The following is a 20,466-nucleotide window of genomic DNA, read 5'->3' as shown; positions in this document are numbered from 1 at the left end:
ATATAATCGATGGCATTTTTGCAAATCTAAATATAAAGTAATCTAGCAAATTACCAACAGCAACAAAAAAGTAAGAATCAACAAGTTTCCAGATCTATAGCCTGGTATTTAATAAATAAAAAAAAAATGATGAATGCATGATTTATTTAAAATCCAAGATCATATGTCTCAATACAATACAAAGTAAAAAAAAAATGATGAATGCAAGATTTATATAAAATCCAAGATCATAGGTCTCAATACAAAGAAAACCAACCAAAACATTGAAGACAATCCGAGAAATTGTATCCTCGTAAGTCGTAACAATCAATGATCCACGCTAAAAATAAACAAAGAAGTCGAAATATTAAAAACAAATACTAAAACTTGGAGGGTATATATGTGTGGGCTCATTTTCTTATGTGCTTGATCTTATGCCAACCTTTCTTGCAAGAATCACCCACAATCTTGAATCCCTTCACGAAATATACCTTCAATTCTTTTGCTCTGTGCTTCACTTGCTTCTCGAAGCTCCCCATTTTGATGATTTTTGTAGTTGCAGAGGAACACAAAGATATGTTGTGTGTTAACGTTTGGAGTGTCGATGGGGAGATTTTAAGGTGGTAGGAAAACGGTGGGATCCAACTCAGAGAGGGACACGTGGCCACTACTGGGATGGGCCCTTGTGGGCTTCGATTCCGGAGGTGATAAATACCAGACAAATGATAAGATTCGATCAATTTTTTTTTTTAAAAAAAATTTTTTAAACCAGTAAAAGAAAATATTAAACTTGTGGGTTTTTTTATATTGGGAAAAAAATGCGTGTTAGTCCAAAAATAAATAGTACAATTTTCATAAAGACAACGCTAGAACTAGAAAATTTCAAGAAAAATTGCATTCCTAATGTATTTGTAGTGTATACCCATGGGTATTACCCCCATAGGATAGGTGGCAATCACTGGTTGGTTCAAATTATGTGGGTCTCATTGATTATATGAGGCTCAAGTGATTTGAACAAATAAAATACATACATCTGTCTCATGGGGTAGCTTGAAATTTTCATGTATTTGTATTATTAGTCTGTTTAGAAATATATTTGATTCGTCGAGATCTTTTCGTTTAACGACCCATGAAACTGAGGTTCAAATCTCACTTACATGGATAATACAATAGTTTCTATAAATATATCTATCTTATCATATGAAAAGAAGAAATGTATTTAATACAGCTAATAGATTATTTTTTAAAAAAACTTCTATTGTGGAGTAAGTTTAGCTTGAAAGAAGTAATGAGATTTCAATGATGATAATGATTTTAATAGAGTCAAATACAAAAAAGGGGGGAAAATACAGTGAGTAAATCAATATTCTCCAATCACCAATCCACCAATGGCAAGAAAGATGAGCAAAAGCACGAGTAGTTTTCAGATTCGAAATTCGAAATGAATATTTATATGAGAATGGAGATTCTCCCATGTCTCAAAAGTTAGGAGCCAGCTAATATTGGCTGTATGTGTAATATAAATGCGTCCCACTTCGTAGACTCCCAACTATATTTGTCCCAAAAAGAACTTATAATCAAATGATGCTCCTTCCTTTAATTCAAAATGTATGATACTTTATTCATTCATTAGCTACGAAATCTCGACGGCGACAGAACAGGAGGAGACACTATTAAGAAGGGACCATCGTCCCCTCCTGATTTAAATGCTTTTATGGACACATATAATTTCTCATGTAGAAAGAAATCATGGTATCATGAAAAAATTTATATCTCGAGACTCGAATCCAACAGCTAAATCCTGGTTTTGTCCATGATTGTGTATATGAAAATGTCCGGAGGGAATGTGATTCTCTCAAGCTCTTATATTCGTGAGAAGCACATGCATAACACATGAATTTCAAAGGATTCCAAGAACTTGTGCTGATTTATTACCACAAGCCAACTGATGGGATAATTCTACTTCCAGTTTTAAAATGCATGATGGTCCCATCTTCAACGGAAAGCCCATTAGACACATGCAAAATCCAGCCAGACGAAACTGGCTAATTCACACACCCCATTACAATAAAGTCGTTCTGACAAAGTACTAAATTTGGTTGATGCAACTGCCTTGGGATTCTTTATTTCATATTGTTTATATGCACTTGCTATCTTTGAACCATTGTTGCTTTTGCAGGTAATCTTTACAACCTCTAAATGTTAATAAAATTTTTTCATAATCACTTATTTATAGTCTCACCAAAACTAGAATGATTTTGTCATCTCCTGTTTCAATTCACAGACAAGATGATGACTTACGGTTTGATTCCACTTCTCGAACATAACTACCCAAAACAAGATTTGAGAAGTCAAAACCAGAAGACAGATTATGACCCACATCTCTTTTTTTTTCCCACTCTTGCTAAAGTTAAACGAGTAGATTTCAATTAAAGTCAATTCAAATGTTTGGATCTTGGTTGGACCTTCTGTTCCGACGGTGTGGAGGTCGTGGGTTGCAGAAATTTTATGGCCTTTAAATTATGTAAACACAGCAAAATGAAAGGGTGAAAATAAGCCAATGGCACATCTTACCTCATTTTGCTTCTACATAGCATTTCGCCCGGCCTGCATATAAATTTCATCTCAGTGCCGAGCAAGGGAACTTGTCCTTGCAACAAAACAGAATTCAAAAATTCACAAACTTCAGTCTTAAACATATAACTACGATTCTACTCTAGTTTTCCTGAGAAAGGAAAAGAAACAACATGAAGGGTAACTTTTGATAAGGACATCTATGACATAAACGTCGCAGACAACGTGAGAGCATTGTACAATGAATGGATAGCAAGAGAGGAGCTAAGATTTCCTGTCCAGCAATAAGAGGATCCAAGAACGAGACCAACAATGAAAAGTTGCAAGAAATTCTCGATGGAGAAGTGAGCTGCACTGAAGATTATGGAACTGATTATAACTGCTTGCTGCCATTTCATTTTAGAGGAAAGAGATGTTAGCAGAAAACCTCTGTACACAACTTCTTCGAGAAATGGAGTGACGACACAATAGATAAGAGTGCAGAGAATTACAGAGCTTGAGCCGCTTGAAAGAATTTGCTTAAGAAAGGGATTGTTCACATCCTGAAGTACCAACAAGATTTTTGAATCAATCAGGCTATGATAACAGATTAGTTGAAAGAAATAAAAATTCTTAGACATTGATTGGCTCAAATTTCAGGACAAACAATGAATTCAAGTGTTAAAATAGACTAAAACTAAACTGGTAAACTCGAAAACAAGCTACAAGGTTTTAGCTGGCATAAGATTCATGACATGGAAAATATATTATCTGTTTCAACTTCCCCATCCGAACCTAGTTGTCCACTCATTTCTTCTAATCAATTGAAAATATAAAAAGACAAATCACAAAGCATGTTTCATCCAGTATTAAAAATTCTATCAGCGTGAAAATATTATAAAAGAATCAATAGAACCAATAAATTTGTTTGGTGATGATACTCGTGACTAATGCTCAATAAAACTACTCCTTTTCAACCTATTGTCCTAAATGGTCAAAAACGAAAGTTGCAAAGCTACAATTCAGACTTCTGCATATTATGGCCATAAAGAGACACTAAATTCAATTTTTTTGAATCTATAAACGCAATATTGACAAGTTGACCTTGGGCACCATCAGTCTCTCTGCAATAGTTGAGGTAATGAAAACCAACGAGAAAAGAAACCCAAAGCCGAGCACCAATGCCAGTAACCAATTCCTTTTATGAGAAGACTTGTTAGCGTTGAAGAAATCTAAAAGTTCATACTGAGGCTTCCCAGGACATCTCAGTAGCAACAGAACAATACTGAGCTCCAAAATTTGAATTACAAGAATCAAGAATGCCTGTGGTGAAAAGGAAGAAACAAGGTAAAAGCATTCATTACTGACTTTAGTGATTATTTATCATAAATATCAGGAAACATATGCAATACAGAAAAGTCCTTGATAATGATCAAATCGTTCAATCCAAAGATTGCCTCTGTCTACGGCTCAGGTATTTGACTAGAAGTCAAGACTCAAGAGACAGAAATTAAGTGAAGTAGTGAACATTGTGGTTGATCTTCCAAATTTGAAATAAAAGATATGGACCAAGCATACCATTCCACAGAATATTGGTAAAACCACATACTTCTGAAAGGAATAAAAATAATCATAATTGAAGAACCTGAAGTAAAATCGTACATAACTAATGCCTTCCAATCCAAATTAACTTTTTAACCAAAACAAGTAAACTACTATATATCGGAAGCAAGAAACATTATATAACTTTAGTCTCCAATGCTCAAGCAAAACTGAATTGTTGCGCAACTTTGCATTTTCATGTTAGGCATCCAACAAAAAACTTTAATGTACCGCTGATGGAGAAAAAACTGAAGTAAAAAAAGAAACAAATAATGAGATCACATTCAAAAAAGAATCCATACTCATGAAGCACATAACAGTCAAACAGCAACCGTTCACATCAAACCAGAAGAAATTACATTACCGCAGTCTGTAAATCAAGAACAGGCTGATGCAACATCTTGGTAGCAACAGAGAGACCACCAAAACTCAGAGGAACATGGATGCTAAACACATAAAAACCAATAGAGCTCCATATACTTCCAATATCACAAGGAATATCTGTTCTCAGGACCGAGAAAGCCTGTCATAAGAAGGCACATATAAATCAACAGTAGGCTACTAACTCGAAGGAAAATATTTGACCCAAAGGTAAAAAACTTAACTTGCGTCTTGTTTACCTTAATTGATCGTAACCATGCATTTCTTGATTGAATATTATAATTAAAACATATCAATGCCATTTGTTTTTCTAATCAGGATAATCCTTTCTTCAATCTACATTTGTGACCACCAGGTCATGATTTGACCAATGCGGCTCAAAGTAGAAAAATCTCACACACTACTTTTAAGGCTCAAAGATAAACAAAAACCTCACCAAAAAAACAAACAAACAAACAATGCATGAATGAGTTCAGATGGCGGTGGGAGAACGAAATTACCTGGTGGGGTTCTGAAATTTCATCATTTTTCATGCAACGGAGCTTGGAAGCAGCTTTCCTGCTGGAGAAATTGCAGTTCGGAAACACCACATGTAAAGATTTTGCGGGATAGTTGGGAAATCGACAGAGAGGATGGCCATGAATCATTGTAGCCATCTCCCCGAAAACTGACAACTAGGTTTTTATTCCTAAATCCTAGCCAAGTTTCAACTTGGTTTTCGATTGGAATTTGGAACAATCACGGATAAGCATGGTTCGCAGTCGCGTAGCGGAGGCTGCCGTTCTAGTTCGATTGGCATTTCACGGAAGGGTGCGGTTCGCGGGATATTTTTATAATAAAAATAAAAATAATTATATAATTTGCAACAAATTTAATTGAAAAAAATTGAAGAAATTACCTAAAATGTTCCGCGACGATCGCGAAATCCGTAAAATTGTCGTTTCGTTTCGCGATGTCCGCGAAATCGCCGATATTGAAAAAAAATTTTATATTAATCAACCGTTTTCACCCGGAACTTTGTCGCGGCAACTGCCATTTCTGTTTCGGAACGACCGTTCCAACCGTTTCGCGACCGTTTTTGCGAACCATGCTAATAAGGATGTTGAAATTTTGGTTAAACTCGTAAATTCCAGCCACAAAAAATTAAGAAATCGAACCAAACGGAACTGAATTTCTTATTTCAGATTTTTAGATTAAAAAAAAATTGAATGTAGAATTATGCATGTCAAAACTGAACCAATCGAAAATTTAGATGATTGCTTGAACAAAAAAACAAAAAAAATAGCACAATGATAATGAAAAAATACAATAACATATGTATATTTGCAAACTGGAGTGTTTGCAAATAAATTATGTTATTTAAAAATTATAAAAAAGTTAAGAAAAATTATAAGTTGGTAGTGTGTTGGAAAATTTAGTTTTGGTATTTACAAAACAAAGCTAAACTACTTAAGCATCTACAGAAAACCAAACTGATATACAGAGGTTGATGACATCATGATGACCTACAGATACCTCGACTAAACCGAATCTATCAGTCACGCTAAAGGAACACAATTCAGTTTACCTTGCTAAACTGAATTCATCAGTCCATCCTTACTCAACTGATTATCTCAGAGATACAAAGCAGTTTACCCTGCTAAACTGAATCTATCAGTGTACCATTGCCCAACTGATTGCGCAAATAAATTCACAGTACTTCCGGATAAGATCGTCCGTACTCTGACATATCTGCAGAATGTAGTGCCGCGATACTAAGGGAATGTCGGCGTCAGAGATCGTTTGTAGTAACCCAGAAACCATTTTAAGATAATAATATGTTAAACATGATTAAGGGTTGGTATTTAACCAATTTCGGAGTGTTATTGGACTTCAGAAGTAAAATTTGGGCTTTTTAATTTTGGGCCGGATAGTAAGCTCCGATCCCAGATAGTAAGCTCCGATCCTGGATAGTAAGCTCCGATCGGAACGGAAGCTCCGATCCCCAGCTGCCAGAAATGATCGATGACTCAGTCGCGAGTTTTGACAAGTGTAGATCATAGAGCAGATCGGAAGCTCCGATCGTAGATCGAAAGTTCCGATCCTGGCATGGCAGACATGCACGCAATGAGCTGGATCGGAAGCTCCGATTCCAAAATCGGAAGTTCCGATCCTGGCCGAGAAATTTGGCTATAAATAGGGCCGTTCAGAGTTCATTTTCAATTACGAATTCCCGAGTTTCCTTCTTCAGTTATATAGTGTGAGATATACACTTGAGGGCCCTATCGGTTATAATAGAGGTTCTGGAATAACCAAGGTGTGGTTATAGTCATCCGGGACTAGCGACTCCAAAGGGCTAACTACGGACGAAGGTATGGTCCGGGAATCTATTTAAGTTTTGGGAGTACTTATTAGCTTAGTTAAGGCTTATAGAATTTATGTAGTGATACGGTGAACTTTTGAATATAGGCTTGGAACCTAGGATCTACTTTACTTGAACTAGCCTAGAGGTACGTACACATTGACTGAGATTGCCAGCGAGTATACATGTTTATATGTTGCATTTATTTGGCATTATTATATGGCATGATGTATGTTTTACCGTTTTCTATACTCATATGTCATGTGCATATACACGTTGAGCCTATTCTTTGTTATACCTGATTATAGAGCCGCTCAGCTCTATACTCGATAGTCTGTCACTGAGGGTACCGCGACGGCGGGGGCATTTATGTCTGTCTACTCTGGTGTATTAGACGAGTGTGGTTGCACCCAGAGGTTGATCCGTGCGGTGGCAGCACTCATATGGCGCCGGTTCTGAGCATGATTTTTCAGATGATCTTTTACCAGTCATCACGTAGCATGCATTATATACATATGTTTACTCATGTCTATGTACTGGGCGTAGCGCTCACGTCCTAGTTGTTATCTTGGACACCCTATTCCATGGGGCAGGTCGCAGGATGGACGGAGCTGGTAGTTCAAGGCAGGACTAGGGAGCAGGAGCTTTGAAAGTTTTTATACAGCACGATTTATTAGCTGTATAATGTTTACTTTTAAGAATTTCGATATGGTTGTATCACTACAGATTCAAGCCTGGATTATATTACTAAGCTGATATGTAAATTATGGATTATGTTTCCGCACGTTTTTACTCTGTTAAGTATTTTGCTGTATTAAGTTTAATGCATGCTATTAGTTGCCAGTTAGTAGGTGATTTCATGCAGAGTCACTACATTTTTGGTATCAGAGCATGCATAGATTTTGGGATTAGTACTTGGGATTTAGTTTAGTCTTGAGTAATTCTTGCGCATTTGGGATTTTAATGTGCAATTCTTTTCAGGATATGGCTGACGAGAGTCACGGTAGTGTTGGCCAGGGAAGTGGTCATCATCATCGTCGCCATCATCATCAGGATGATCAACATCGTCCTCATGAGGGTCGACGTCGCTATACTATTAATAAGTTCATGCAGGTAGGACCGAAACCCTTAGTGGGAGGCGAGAATCCTGAACAAGCTAGAAGCTGGATGTCTAAACTTGAAAGCACGTTCCGAGCTTTCGAGTGTACTGAGGAGCAGAAACTGGAAGTTCTAGAATTTGTTCTAGAAGATAGAGCACGTTTTTGGTGGGATGCCAAGGGTGCTCAGGCACGTACTGAGAGAGGACAGGTGACTTGGGGGGATTTTTGTCGGGAGTTTCAGAAATTATATTTTCCTCCGGCTCTTCGCCAAGCACGATCTATGGAGTTGCTTACTTTGAGGCAAGGATCAATGACTATTGATCAGTATCAGCAGCGATTTCTTGATCTGCTACCTTTCAGTCCTCATATCAATGCGAGTGATGCGTCGAAGTATGATATCTTTCTGCAAGGCCTGAACCAAGATATCTACGCACAGGTTGTCGTCTGTGATGACCCGGTGTCTTATGAGACTTTGGTGAACCGTTGTCGTCTTGTGGAGACCAGCAACAGGCGTGGACAGTTGATGATGCCAGCACAGCCTAGTGGATTTGTTGAGCCTCGAGCTCAATCTGTTGTGCCATCTGTACCTACGTCTTCTCTACTCCTACTACTTCGTCTGGTTCTCGTGGTTCACGAGGTACATTCCGCTTTGGGAAGAAGAAGAAGAAGGAGGAGTTTTGTAGCCACTGTGGTGGGAAGCATCCTGCAGCTTCATGTCGGAGAGCTACTGGTGCGTGTTATATTTGTGGTCAGCAGGGACATCTGCGGAGAGATTGTCCTCAGCGCATGGGTTCTGCTAGTGGATCGGGATCCCAGGTTGGACCTCAGGCTTCTACTTTTCCACGTCAGCAGCCAGCACCACAGAGTTCTTCTGGTTTTCGTCCCCAGACTCAAGGGCAGGTTTTTGCTCTGTCTCAGGAGCAGGCTACTGAGGAAAGCGATCGCATGTTGGCAGGTAACTTCTTGTTATGTGGTATTCCTGCACTTGTATTAATTGATACTGGAGCATCGCATTCCTTTATTTCTAGTCGCTTCGTTAAGAGACATAGATTACCTTACGTATCATTAGATATGGATTTAGTTGTATCTACTCCGTTGGAGCAGGAGGTAGTAACTAAGCGTCTAGTGATAGGTTGCCTTCTGGAGTTTGAGGGTAATGTGTTATCGGCTAATTTGATGATATTAGCGATGACAGATTTTGATTGTATTTTGGGAATAGATATGCTGACTTTGTATCACGCTACTGTGGATTGTTATCAGCGTCTGGTACAGTTTCATCCCGTTGAGGGTGATAGTTGGTACTTTTATGGTGAGGGTACGCGACCTCCGATGCCACTTGTTTCGGCTCTGAAGGCATGTCATGTCTTGGAGTCAGGTGGGGAGGGCTACCTCATCTATGCAGTTGATATGTCCATGAGTAGTACGAGTATTGATCAGCTACCGGTTGTCAGCGAGTTTCCTGACGTGTTCCCTGATGAGATTCCTAGTTTTCCTCCGGTTCGAGAGGTTGAATTTGGTATTGATCTAGTACCAGGAACTACGCCTATATCCCGAGCACCTTATCGTCTGGCACCTTCAGAGATGAGGGAATTGAAACATCAGTTACAGGATCTGCTTGATAAGGGATATATTCGTCCGAGTGTTTCTCCGTGGGGAGCACCTGTTTTGTTTGTCAAGAAAAAAATGGATCGATGCGATTATGTATTGATTACAGGCAGTTGAATCGTGTCACCATCAAGAATAAGTATCCTTTGCCGCGGATTGATGATCTGTTCGATCAACTACAGGGTACTTCTGTTTATTCGAAGATAGATCTGAGATCTGGATACCATCAGATGCGGGTACGAGACTCAGATATATCTACGACTGCTTTCAGGACCAGATACGAGCATTATGAGTTTCTGGTGATGCCATTTGGTTTGACAAATGCACCGGCAGTCTTTATGAATCTGATGAATCAGGTATTTCGAGATTATCTGGATAGATTTGTCATCGTCTTTATAGATGATATTCTTATTTATTCTCATGACAAGGATGAGCATGCACAACATTTGAGGATTGTTTTACAGACGTTACGAGATAAGAAGCTATATGCGAAATTGAGCAAGTGTGAATTCTGGCTTGATCGGGTAGTATTTCTCGGTCATGTGATTTCTAATGAAGGGATATCTGTTGATCCTAGTAAGATAGAGGCAGTGCTGAACTGGTCTCGACCGACGACGGTTGCTGAGATTCGTAGTTTCTTGGGTCTAGCTGGATATTACCGTCGGTTCATCGAGAATTTTGCACAGTTGGCAAGGCCTTTGACTCAGCTTACACGGAAAGATGTTGCCTTCATTTGGTCCTCGGATTGTGAGGAGTCATTTCACGAGCTGCGTAGACGTCTTACTACTGCACCCTTGTTAGCTCTACCTTCTGGATCAGGAGGTTATGTTGCAAACTGGAGTGTTTGCAAATAAATTATGTTATTTAAAAATTATAAAAAAGTTATGAAAAATTATAAGTTGGTAGTGTTTGAAAACAAAATTGAAAATCTAAAATTCAAATTTGAGTAGTCTTTAATAAATAAGTGATTTTAGTGATTTTAGCATTAAACTTTTTTACTATAATCATTTTTAGAGAACCACAATCACGATATAAATAGCTTTTGAATTTTGATTAAGTTAAGCAAAATCTAACACATAATCTGATTATGAAACATATAAGAGTGATTTTTTTAAGTTAAAATCTAATAATCATTTTTTTCCTAGTGATTGCAAACACTCGCTAAAAATAAGCGATTATGGATTCTAATCACTTATTTTTAGATATTTGCAAACATTATTAAGAATTAACTATTTGAGTGGTCATATTAATTGTTTATAATATAAATTTAGAGTTATTTGCACCAAACACCCATGTGAAATATTAAAAATGCACACTTCTCCCCTGTAAAATTTTAATAGGCATCTTCAACCCTAACCTTTTAAAAAATTAGCACACTCGCCCCTTCAGATGAGTGATTGTTGCGCACGCGCCCCTCATGCGATTGAGCAAAGATTTTGATATTTTTTTGCACCAAATACCCCTGTGAAATATAAAAAATGCATATTTGACCCCTGTGAAAATAATTTTTAAATCTATTCAACCCATAATACATAATTTTTATTAAAATATAACTATAAAATATTTAGCAAACACTTTTTGTTTTATTAATTTTATTTTAATTTTAAATTTATTATGATTATATAATTGTTTTCTAAAACATATTATTATTTTATCTTGTTATCATTATTTTATTAAATTTTCTTCTTGTTTCCAATTTTTTCATTAAACATGCATTCATAAACAAGTATTTAAATAATTTCAAGTACCAAAATATTGAACTAAACCGATAATTTTAAACATATTGCTTTTTCAATTTAGAACTATATATTATTGAACCAAAATTTAAATTTTTCGAGAATATGCAATTTGTAATAAATAATAAAAAAATAACATGCTTATATAATTATAAATCGAAAAGGTAACATTCATGAACTTATCATTTGGTTCAATATTTTGGTATTTTTAGATATTTAAATCCTTATTTATGAATCATGTTTAATGGAAAAATTGAAAACACGAAGTGATTTGATAAAATAATGATAACGAGATAAAATAATAATTTTTTTAGAAATAAATTAATTATAAATTATAAATTTAAATTAAAAATTAAAAATAAATAAAATTAAAAATGTTTTAAAAATATTTTATAATTAGATCTTAATAAATATTGTGTATTATTATTTAATGCAAATTCTGCAATGCATTTTAAAAAATTAAGATTTTGGTTCAAAAATCTATAATCATAAATTGAAAAGTAATATGCATGAAATTATCATTTTGATTTAATATTTTGGTACTTTTAGTTATTTAAATTTCGTTTATGAATGCATTTTTAATTGAGAAGTTGGAAACAAGAAGAAAGTTTAATAAAATATTGATAAAAAGATAAAATAATAATATTTTTTAAAAAATAATTATATAATCATAATAAATTTAAATTTAAAATTAAAAATAAAATCAATAAAACAAAAAGTGTTTGCTAAATATTTTATAATTAGATTTTAATAAAAATTGTGTATTATGGGTTAAATAGATTTAAAAATTATTTTCACAGGGGTCAAATATGCATTTTTTAATATTTTACAGGGGTATTTGGTGCAAAAAAAAATATCAATATCTTTGCCCAATCGCATGAGGGGCGCGTGCGCAACAATCACTCATCTGAATGGGCGAGTGTGCTAATTTTTTAAAAGGTTAGGGTTGAAGATGCCTATTAAAATTTCCCAGGGGTGAAGTGTGCCTTTTCAATATTTCACAGGGGTGTTTGGTGCAAATAACTCTATAAATTTACTTTAAATCTCCAAACTCAAACTCAATTTTGTTTTCAGTATCCGTCAGAAAAAATGCGTGTTTACACTAACTGATCTGCACAAAAATGTTATGTACTCCTTGGGCCCACATGTCTTTTCATGGGTGAAATTCAATACAACATTGAAAATACGATACTAATATATGATATTTGAACACTAATTAGTTCAAATTAGGGGTGGTAAAAATTTTCTAAATCCCGACCCTTCCCGAATCCCATCTCATTCTCGTCCCGAAAAAATCTCTACCCGACATTATCCCGATCCAAATTTTCGTGATTTCTCCCGTCCCGATTAATAAAGGAAGAGGGATCGAGAATAAAACCTTATCCCGATGGGATTCTTGACCCGTTTTGAAATAATATTATAATATATTTTATTAATAGATTGAGCTAAATTATTGTTTTTTTACCCATATAATAATTAATTGTGTGTTTAATGCAAATAATTGTTTATTGTTGAGATGATCGAATAGTAGATAACAAAATCACATTTTTTGTGTATTTTTTTAAAAAATTAAATCAATAATTTAATTAATTCATATTTATAATTATATAATTAGAATAAATACTAGAAGAAGAGATGTAATTTGATAATCTATTTAACAAAATTTATCTAGTAATTTATATCCGAACATTTTATTAATAATTATTCGATGCATATTATGATGTTCTTCTTTTGACAAAACCTTGAAACTTTATCCGAAATATTTTAATATCATATGTTTTAAGTTGAATATTAATTTTTTTATTTAAAAATATAATCTTTCAAACAATATTTTTTTATAAAATACTCACGTGTTTTTTTTTATTTTTGAACGAAATCTTGAAAATAAAAAAAAATCGTGATTTTCTCTCCCTACCCGACGGGATCCCGAATATTCGGGTCTCGAAATGTGTAGGGTATGGGATCGGGAGAAAAAAAATTCCCAATTATTTTCGAGGTGAGAATTGGGTAGGAGAATTACAGGACGGGTCCCGACCCTATTCCACCCATAGTTCATATCTATACAAAAAATAAGATTTCGAGTAAAAAATTTGAACAGTTTTATCAATATCAACACTTGCAACATATGTTTGCGTGCTCAAAAAAAATATATTTGTAATAAGTCTAACACATTTGATACTTAACTATCATATATTAATAACATATTTACAATGTTTTGTATCGATTTCATCCAAAAAAGACAAATGTGTCATTAATATGTTAATACCAGATTTAAAACATTTGATATTCAAATATTTGTATTTGTATCATATTATCAATATTTTGTATCGACTTTTCTCCGAGAAAAACATATGTGGGCTTAGGGAGTGTGTTATGCGTACATATATATTTTTTTTATCAGGAAGTGTAAACACCATTTTTTCTGACAAACTGAACACAAACTTGAGTTTGGATTTCGAGCTATGTTTGGAGAAGCATTATGCAAACTCAAGATATCATTCGAAAGGGTGTGAGATGGCGCATCGGTTCAGGCTGTAAAATGAAGATATGGAGCGACCCTTGGCTTCCAGATTTTGACAGCCCTTTTGTCACTTCGGTCGGCCCCCCCGATTCTTCCATAAATTATGTGAGTGAATTAATTATCTCAGAAGATAGGAGCTGGAATCTGGATTTGATCCACGAGCTTTTTAATGAAAGAGATCGACATCTTATTCTCTCTATCCCCTTGAGTCGGCATGCGGCTCCGGATACGTGGCTTTGGGTGGAAGATAAGAAAGGAATTTACTCTGTGAAAAGCGGGTACAAAGCTCAGCTCAGTACTAGAAATTCTCATCCCGTTTCGTCAACCATTTTATGGAATCGTGTGTGGAAGATAAACCTACCAAACAAGGTTCGCAATTTCGTTTGGAGAGCTCTTTCAGATTGTCTGCCCACTCTACATGCGTTGCAATCCAAACGAGTTAATATTCCGCCTACTTGCCCTCTGTGCCACCGTGATCCAGAAGACGTGCTCCATGTTTTAGTGTATTGTCCTTATGCCCGATCGATCTGGAATATTTCATCCGTTGGGGGTTTTATAACTTTCTCGAGATCATTTTCAGATTGGTGGAATCATTTGGTTGCTACCAAGGATGCCAGGGAGATTGAACTAGTTGCCGCAGTGATGTGGAACATTTGGCTCAACCGAAATAATGTGATCTGGAATGGCATTTGCTCCTCGACCACTCATGTCTATCGGTCAGCACTTGATCTTCTTTCACAATGGAAAAAAGCTCATTCCCAACTTAATCTCAATCATGGAGCAAACCAATCGATTGGTGCTTGCATATGGCAAAGACCTCCTGAGCATGTTCTCAAATGCAATGTTGATGCCACTCTCCTTCCAGATCCTCCTCTTGTCGGTTTCGGTTGTCTCGTCCGAGACTCTTATGGTATTGTTCTAGCAGCAATTCACGGCAGAGTCCACGGCAGTAATGATCCAGATTTGGCTGAAGCTCTAGCCATTCGTGAAGCTCTTAGTTTGATAAAGGATCTTCATTTCTCTTCAATCATCGTGAAATCAGATGCGTTAACAATTATCGATGCTCTTAATAATTCTATTCTAGATTGCTCAGCCTTGAATCTCATCATAGAAGACTGCAAACTTCTCGCTCGAGATGTTTCATCTTGTACTTTTGTTTTTGCCAGACGATCAGCGAATCAGGCTGCCCATGCTTTAGCTAGGGAGACTGTTTCTATGTCTGATCTAGTGGGTAGATTAGTTCTCTCTCCTGCTGTTATTTCGAAAGCTATTGTACCGGACTTGACTTATTAATAGATGTTTCTCTTTTTGTGTCAAAAAAATAAAATAAAATAAAATTTAACACGAGTACCCAAAAAGAAAAAAAAGAAACAAAACTTAATAGTTTAAATAGTCTCATGATAAGCGGCCCGATATTTTGCAACCGAGTACGCAACTTAGAACATAGTTAATTGAGCAATTTCAATATTGCTAACGACAACTCTACGTAGATGTTGATATGATCGTATTTTAATGATTGATTTAGCTGTTGTTTGGGACAACCTCCAGAAAATCTTTCTCAATTTTTTCTTCATAAACTTTCACAAAACTTTATAATTTGTGAAAAAAGCTGAGAAGTGTTTTCATAGACGAATCTGCTAGGCTATAGCACAACCCATTTTGTTTTTTTTTGGTTATATATATATATATATATATATAATTTTAAAAATAATTAATATTATAGTAAATTTTAAATTTTGTATATGTTTATTGTTTAATTTTTTTTTATAAAATTTAGCTTATAACTTCGGCTTCTCAAGTTTTAAATACAGATACAAATAAAATATCTTTTTTGTTTCAGATTAATTTTTAAAATTATAATAGTTGTATAATATGAATGTATTAAAAAATGATATTTTTTTTGATTTGAGAGAAAAAATTATTACTTGAGTAATGAAATTATTTGTTTTTGCATTAAAATAAATTGTAGTGGTTGAAAAAAATAAAAATTTTGGTTCATATTTATTGTTATATTACTCTAAATTCATGAAATTTTCAAATTAGTTTCAAAATATATTATAAATAAAAAATATTATGTTTTCTTATAATAATATATAATTTATTAAATTAAGTTCAAGCACACCCTAATTCTAATTTTTGGACCCGTCCCTGAGTGATTCTTAACCGTCCGAATCGAGCCGAAACCGAAAATTCGATTTGAACCGGGTTTTTGGATTTTCGGTTTTCGGTTCGGTTCGGTTCAATTTTTTTACTTCGGTTCATCGAATCGAACCGAACCAAAAATCGTTTTTTTAATTGTTTTTAAATATTTTAATTCATTTTTAACTTGTTTTTATTAATAAATAAATATTAATTAATAAAACAAAATAAAATAAAACAAATAGAAATTTGGTTAAACCGAACCGAAAAAGTGAAAAAATTTTGGTTTTTAACCGAACCGAACAGCAAAATTCGGTTCGGTTTTTGGTAAAATTCGGTTCAGCTCAGTCCGGATAAATACCCCTACGCACAAACATTACTAGAGTAGCATTTCTCGTCGAAGCTCAAAAAAGCGGAAGGTGAAATTTTCCGCTTGCTGCCTTTAGGCTATAAAAGGTGTAAATTATTACATTTATAACTATACTTCATCCGTCTCATTTATTAGGTTATATTTTCTTTTTCACCCGTCACAGACATAGTATATTATAGTTTACATATTTTCTCTCTCATAATCTTTTATCTAATATTTTTATAACCGGACTGGTGATCGAACCGGTTTACCTTAAAAAAACGGTCCAAACGGTCGAACTGTTTTAACCGGATGGTCGGACCGAAAAACCGTTTATATAATATAATATAATTAATAATATATTTTAAAATTTTAAAACCTAAAAGATGTATATATAAATAGAAAAATATATAGATTTATCATAGTGTGAAAATTAAATAACAATATAAATATATTCAAAATATTAATTCTAGTTATATATTTTTTAAAAAATAAATTAATTAATTAAAAAACTCCAATGATATTAAAATAATATTTTTATTTAAGTACAAATTCCAAATAATCTTATATATATATTTTAAAAATAAATAAATATATTTTTTAAAAAATAAAATAAAATTCGAAAAACCGGTTGAACCGGTTATTGACCGGTTCGAAGCAGGTTCGACCGGTTCTTAACCGGTTTTGATCGATTCTAACCGTAAAAAAGGTATTTAGGAACAATTCGGACCGGAATAGTGACCGGTTCTTGTTCGAACCGATCGGTCCGGTTCGATTTTGAAAACATGACTTTTATCAATTTACCCTTATTAATTAATACCAATAATTACTTGTTCAATTATTTTATTGTATTAAAATATTCATTAAATAAGGAAAAAATAAGAAATTATTTTATAAAATTTATTTTGCCTAACACTTTCTAGATATGTATGAAAACACACACTTGGCTATTTACGTGACGGGGGAGTAGTATTTTTTCTTATAAATCTGGTTTGAAATGTAAGAACGAAAATTAAAATCTCTGTGGAATCGTTTCTTGAAAAATGTTATACGTATCACGAGAGTTATAAATTGTGTTTGAAATTATAAAATGATTGTAAATTAATTTTGCAAAGAGTTTTGAAAAGAATAAATAAAATAAAGGGAGATTTATAATTTTATAATAAGGGTTAATCTTAAACCTAAGGTTTCTCTTCTGACTTTTGTTTCTATTGGTGGGAACAGAGACCGAGATAAACGTAGATTTAGCCGGAAATTTAAACATTCCGCCGTTGACCGTGGACTTGTCACGGCACAATCTGCTGGAGTATTACGGATCACTTTGCTCCGCGGAAACCATTTTCCATCTCACGGATTCTTCACCATTTTCAGCAGATGGGCAAGCTTGATTTGAGCATGGAGCTTCAGAGGAGGAATCGGAGTATAATTTCTAGGCCAGAGAATAACAACCAAGCAACGACAGAATCGGGGAATAACGACCAAGCACTCACCGCAGACACATTCAAGAATTACGGCTTGTATCTGGCTGCCAAACATGGAGACCTGAATCATTTCAGCAGCATTCTCCATTATATTTCAAGTTCTGGGCTAATGTCTTGTACTGAAATTTTGAGCAGGGTAAGCCCTGTTGGGAATACATTCCTCCATGTAGCAGCTCAACATGGAAACAAGGACATGGTAAATTATATAGCAACAAAAGCTCCATCAATCGTGCTTCGAAAGGATTTCAATGGAGACACCGCACTGCATCTTGCTGCAAAAGCAGGGGATGAATCCATGGTGAAAGCCCTTGTGAGCATTCATCATGATTTGTTGCGTTTAGGTGTATCTCATGAGTTTCAGGTTGGGAGTAGTGATGATGAGAATAATTTGTTGAGAGCAAAAAATGAAAGAGGAAATACGGCCTTCCACGAATCGTTAATCAATGGTTGGGAATCGATTGCTCAATATTTGATCAAACAAGATCCCGAGTTACTATATTATCCCAACAAACGAGGAAAATATGGGTTGAATTTGGCAGCTAAAGCTGGCTTTGTCAATTGTGTTTCTTCAATTCTTGAATGTTCGATAGATCATGACGAGCGATTAAATGATCAGTTCAAGGAAAAGTCCCCCATCAAAACAGCCATCATGAACAAGAAAAGAGGTACTTCCAAAGTTAATTTGCATCTCTTGCGTTTGGAGCTGTTATTACATTACATGTACATATATAGCTAGTGTGTGGCACACCATGCTTTTGACTGCTTGATACTAATTAAATTCATATAAGTTGCCTGAAACACAGACGTGCTAGAAGTCATATTAAATTCGACCCCACGTTTCATCGAATTACAAGATAGTCAAGGGAGGACGCCACTTCATTATGCTGCATCATCGGGCTATATCGAGGTGGTTCATTATTTGGTGACAAAGCATGCTTTCGGCGTCATTCAAAGAGACAAAAGTGGCTCATCTCCTGTTCATTTGGCAGCCATTGAAGGCCATGTCGATACCATCAGCCTTTTGCTTAAATCCTGTCCTGTTGATCCCTCGGAGCTGCTCGACAAAAGCGGTCGAAATATGTTGCACCTTGCTGCTAAGAATGGGAAATTTAACGTAGTCAGTTACATTCTCCGCCACCCCGAACTCGCGAAACTTATAAATACGAGCGACAAGCAAGGAAACACAGCCTTGCATTTGGCTACCATGAACTGGCATCCTGAAATAGTGAGTGCCTTGACATGGGACAAGAGAGTGGATATTAAGTTGAGGAATGACAAAAGGATGACAGCTTTAGATGCTGCTGAGTACTATTACGAGTTGAATAATATTCCTCCATTTCGCCAGGTATGCACAATGAGCTTAATTCCCATGCCTCCTTTTCTTAAGCTTGTATCAATTGTGTCATGAGGAAAGTCCGCTAGTAAGGGTGTCCGCGTCGTAGAGTAGCAACTGCGGATTCTCATGTCAGCTTTAAACTCGAACTATTGCCATCTCCAACACATACTTAAAACATGAATTGAATGGTACATATGTGTATAGTCTAGGAATAACTGTGGTAATCTTCTATATATATATAATCCAGCGATTGACATGGGCTGCTCTGAAAGCAGCAGGAACTCCTCGAGGAAAGGGCAAAATCAAAAAAGTTTCGAGTAATTATTCAGTGGAAAAATACAAGGAAAGAGTCAACACACTATTGCTCGTTTCGACTCTTGTGGCTACGATCACTTTCGCCGCCGGTTTCACTTTACCCGGCGGCTATAATCCCTCTGATCATACGGACCCAGGCATGGCAGCATTATTAAGGCAAAAGGCATTTCACGTGTTTGTGTTCTGCGACACTATAGCCATGTATAGCTCCATACTCGTGGCTGTTGCTCTCATTTGGGCTCAACTCGGAGATCTTAAATTAGTGCTTGATGCTATGAGTATAGTGCAACCTTTGTTAGTGGTTGCCCTTACAATGATGTCCGTGGCTTTCACGGCCGGAATATTCGTCGCGGTTCGCGATCTTCGGTGGCTGAGTATGGTTGTCTTGGCTATGGGCTCGGCGTTTCTCCTTCTTCTGTTGGTCCTTCTCGTTCCATTTTGCATGCCGCTTGCTTCGAGTAATAAGATTTTACGCTACATATCATACTGGCCATTCTGGCTTCTTATGTTCGCAACCAGAACAAAGTAACGATCGAGACAATTACAAGCAGGATGGGTAGATGAAAATATGCGCCCATGATTAATTCTCCAGCTTCGATATCACCTTTGTATTTGTAATTTGATCATTTGTTTATGTTGTGTCATTTTCCAACTTGGAACCCCTAATCTTGTTGCTCATTTTATTCCAATTTCAGATAAACACTCAATTTTATTCAAATTGAAAGTAATTAAACATACTCCTACCTCTATTACGCTAAAACCTATCTAAATGAATATTCGATAAATTAATAATCTCTCTGAAATAATTTCTTCCATATATAGTCTCAACTTGGGTCAGTTTATTAAATCAATAATTTCGATAAATTAATAAGATAATAAATTTTTGAATGATGATCTTTATATAAATATATGCTCACGTCAATATCATAAATTAATAATAATCATCTAATATTACGAAATATAACAACGACAAGTTAACAAAATGTGATTCTATTGTTATTTGATTTTTTTGCTTGAATTAATTCAAA

At 35.3% G+C, this 20,466-nt stretch overlaps 2 protein-coding genes across 3 annotated transcripts; one reads left to right on the top strand and one right to left on the bottom strand.

The window, feature by feature from the left end:
• Nucleotides 1-2,518: 2,518 nt before the first annotated feature.
• Nucleotides 2,519-5,296, bottom strand: LOC140892166 (uncharacterized). Of its 2 annotated transcripts, XM_073300935.1 has the most exons (5): nt 5,016-5,296; nt 4,499-4,657; nt 3,637-3,855; nt 3,045-3,095; nt 2,519-2,939 (listed from the first exon to the last, which is right to left on the bottom strand). In XM_073300935.1, exons 1-5 carry the CDS (start codon nt 5,169-5,171, stop codon nt 2,754-2,756), a joined length of 771 nt encoding a protein of 256 aa, XP_073157036.1. In that variant the 5' UTR covers nt 5,172-5,296; the 3' UTR covers nt 2,519-2,753. The 2 variants fall into 2 exon arrangements, with proteins under 2 accessions (XP_073157036.1, XP_073157035.1); XM_073300934.1 differs by having other exon boundaries at nt 2,519-3,095.
• A 12,232-nt stretch (nt 5,297-17,528) lies between these two features.
• Nucleotides 17,529-20,171, top strand: LOC140891332 (protein ACCELERATED CELL DEATH 6-like). Its single transcript, XM_073299779.1, has 3 exons — nt 17,529-18,452; nt 18,591-19,132; nt 19,371-20,171. Exons 1-3 carry the CDS (start codon nt 17,681-17,683, stop codon nt 19,965-19,967), a joined length of 1,911 nt encoding a protein of 636 aa, XP_073155880.1. The 5' UTR covers nt 17,529-17,680; the 3' UTR covers nt 19,968-20,171.
• The last annotated feature ends 295 nt before the right edge of the window (nt 20,172-20,466 follow it).

Source organism: Henckelia pumila, chromosome 3, assembly GCF_033568475.1.
Source record: "Henckelia pumila isolate YLH828 chromosome 3, ASM3356847v2, whole genome shotgun sequence".
In the NCBI taxonomy this organism is placed as follows: Eukaryota; Viridiplantae; Streptophyta; class Magnoliopsida; order Lamiales; family Gesneriaceae; genus Henckelia; species Henckelia pumila.
The sequence above is the reverse complement of the archived record's forward strand: the minus strand, read 5'-3'. Positions and strand labels throughout refer to the sequence as shown.